This window comes from Triticum urartu, chromosome 5 (genome assembly GCF_003073215.2).
Source record: "Triticum urartu cultivar G1812 chromosome 5, Tu2.1, whole genome shotgun sequence".
Classification (NCBI taxonomy): Eukaryota; Viridiplantae; Streptophyta; class Magnoliopsida; order Poales; family Poaceae; genus Triticum; species Triticum urartu.
Window position 1 is genome coordinate 485,288,274 of NC_053026.1, and position 2,898 is coordinate 485,291,171.

Consider the following 2,898-nt stretch of genomic DNA (forward strand, 5'->3'; position numbering starts at 1 on the left):
AGGTCACCTAACAATCGATTAAGGCGGCGCGCTTGAGAGCGTTGTTGCGGCTCAGAATGGAGACGTTGTCCGTGTGGAGTCATAGTAGGCTTCTTCAGCCGTGTCTGGTCGAGCCAGACTCAGTTGTGGGTTGTGGCCGCACGCATCTGTATAATAAGCATTATTAAGCAGCAACGATACCCCTGGTTCACTGTAATTGCCAGATCGTCTAGGTTGCACTACTACCGTGAGTCGAGAGTTTGAGAAACAAGAGAAGAAGAGACCGAGGGCATGCCGTGCAAAAAGGCAAGGCTGCGGCGGCGACGAATCCATGTACGGATGGAGTCGTCGAGTGCCGAGCCTTGTGAAACATCTGTGGTGAAGGTCGATTATGATGATGAGGCTGAGCCTGTCATGTCTGAAGAAGCAGCAGCTCCGTCTGAATATGATCAAGCCGCCGAGGAAGCGGCCGAGGAGGAGACGATGGCGATGATGATGGGATTGGGGGAGCTGGCCGACGAGGCGGCTGAGGAGGCGGCCAGAATCGGGGAGAAGAAGAACAGGAGAGACAATCTGTCGATGGACGAAATGATGGCGAGGACGAGAGAGATGCTAGGGGAAGTACCCGAGGAAGCCAACACTGATCATAATGCCTACTGTGCCCGTGTTCACCGCCAAAATTGGGACTGGCTCTTCGCCCAACAGTACGGCCCCTTCGATCAGACCAGTAAGCGTGCTCCTCTGATCCAGTCCTTGCTGTTTTGCAGCCTCCTGTTACTAGCATATATACCACTACTCCGTCCCATGATGTAAGAGCATTTTTGATACTACACTGGTATAAAAAACGCTCTTATATTACGGAGCGGAGGGAGTAGCATAGAATGAACACATGCTCTATTAGAATATCATCACTGACTGCACTCTATATTTGCAATGCAGCGTCAATCCCCGCCTCGTGCTTCACCGACCTTCGCCGCCCTAATAACCGCTACGCCCACAAGCAGGAGATGCTCCAGATCTTCTGGATCAAAGTCGGGAAGATAAAGAAGCCCCTGAAGTGGCCATTACAGGTGTTTGGTTCGATCGCTGTGCGCGATGCAGTGGATCGCAATCGCATCATGGTCTTCCACCGTGAGAGGGATAACTGCCAAACCCTTACCAAGAAGGTTTATACTACTATATTATGAATCTTTGCTACTCCATTCGTAGATTATGTTGATTCATTGGTCTCTTCTTAACTTTCGGCTAAGTTTAACATGATGATAGGACTATGTATAGGATTTAGAACAGAATTTAATATACGCAACAAATTCCAAACTATCACTGAGGAGCTTCAGATACTCCGTGCATGGATACTAGATAGTTATTATGATACATAATAGCGTACAAGTCTGGTTAGTCTAGAGGTTCATGACATGTATCTGTTATGGTTTCGCTTCCGTTATGCTACCCAATGTTACCTCTTCTTTGGCATCATGTAACTATTAATTTAGACTGCCTCCATCAATCTTAATGCATGTGATGATTTGAACAAACTTGATCGCCCAACACAAATGATCGGCTCATGCCTCCTAGCTAAGTTTGCTCATCATAAATTATTTCCGCCGTATTGGTGAGTTTGATACACTGAATGATATGCATATGCAGGATCGACTTCTTACGCTAACGGGACCTACCCGAGGAATTGTAATGAATGTACATCCTACCTATGTTGAAGTTGATCTGAAGGCGAAGGGCGCTACTGAATCTGAGGATAAAGATTTAAGCTATTTAGCAGTTGCGTCTCTTCCTTGGGGCCCGTCTTATCGTGCTGAGGCTAGCAAGCTCAGCACATTAGAGTTGACATACGTTCGACTGTGTGACTGTGTGGAAGCCGCAATCGGTGTGAAAGTCAAAAAGCCTGGGTTATGGCCTGGCTGCAGGGGTTTATTCACTGCCAGTACAGCTAGTTTCGAAAACATGGAAATACGGTTGCTTGCTTTTGAAGGCGATAGATTGCCGGTCGATGGTAGTGGCAGGATTGAGCTTTCACGCCATGTGATCAGCGTCGAGCTTCCGCAGCCTGAAGGAAAGCTTGTGTTTTCGGTGAAGGCACTGCGTGGTAGTGATGAGAAAGATGTGAGGAGAGTTCGTAAAACTTTTACTCCCAAAAAGTTTGGTAAAACCAAGGAGAATATTAAGATTGGCTCCTGTGAGATGGAGGTAACTGTCACATGGTCCCTTCTTCCGAGTTGTAAGTATGATTATGACAGTGCATTTGTAAGGTATTATTAAGGTTGACTTCCGTGAGATGAAAGTTTTGACTGTGATGTGATTTCCTATCTAGACATCAAGTATGACTGACTGATTGAAAGCCTTAGCTCTGGCATAGTGTCTTTTTCAAAAAAAAAAATGTAGTATCTTTCATTTGTCAAGTGCAACCGTGGGAGACTTGTATGAGATCTCACATTTAGGTGAGATCATGGGATCAACCTCAAAAATACTTATTTAGACATTTTATAGAAAATTAAAATTATTTGACAACATTCATGCGAGGTATCACTAGTAGAAAAAGGGTCATTTGTCCCGGATCGTAAGGGCCTTCTGTCCCGGTTTTGGAACCGGGACTAAAAGATCGTTATTAATGCCTTTGGCCTTTAGTCCCGATTCTTACACGAACTGGGACAGATGGGCCTCCACGTGGCCGCTGCGGCCAGCCCAGGCAGGGAGCCCTTTGGTCCCAGTTGGTGGCACCAATCGAGACCAATAGGCATCCACGCGCCAGCTGGGGCTAGGGTTTTTATTTATTTTTTCTGAAGGGGGGGGGGGGGTTTGGGGGTTTTGTATGGTTAATTAAGGTGTTTCATATATTGTGTTAGGTAGCTAATTAATTAATAGAGAAAAGTGTCCTCTCTTATCCCCGTGTTTGGTCGACGCTAC

At 46.3% G+C, this 2,898-nt stretch overlaps 1 protein-coding gene across 1 annotated transcript; it reads left to right on the forward strand.

The window, feature by feature from the left end:
- The first annotated feature begins 270 nt into the window (after window positions 1–270).
- LOC125508592 lies at window positions 271–2,253 on the forward strand. The gene is made up of 3 exons (XM_048673349.1): window positions 271–706; window positions 919–1,145; window positions 1,627–2,253. Exons 1-3 carry the CDS (start codon window positions 271–273, stop codon window positions 2,251–2,253), a joined length of 1,290 nt encoding a protein of 429 aa, XP_048529306.1.
- Window positions 2,254–2,898: the final 645 nt, after the last annotated feature.

Bases quoted from the DNA above. Each gene is read 5' to 3' on its own strand.
- LOC125508592 (XM_048673349.1), top strand. From the start codon at position 271: ATGCCGTGCAAAAAGGCAAGGCTGCGGCGGCGACGAATCCATGTACGG. The intron at 707-918 runs GTAAGCGTGCTC...TTTGCAATGCAG, and splicing joins CGGCCCCTTCGATCAGACCA to CGTCAATCCCCGCCTCGTGC. The intron at 1,146-1,626 runs GTTTATACTACT...ATGCATATGCAG, and splicing joins GCCAAACCCTTACCAAGAAG to GATCGACTTCTTACGCTAAC.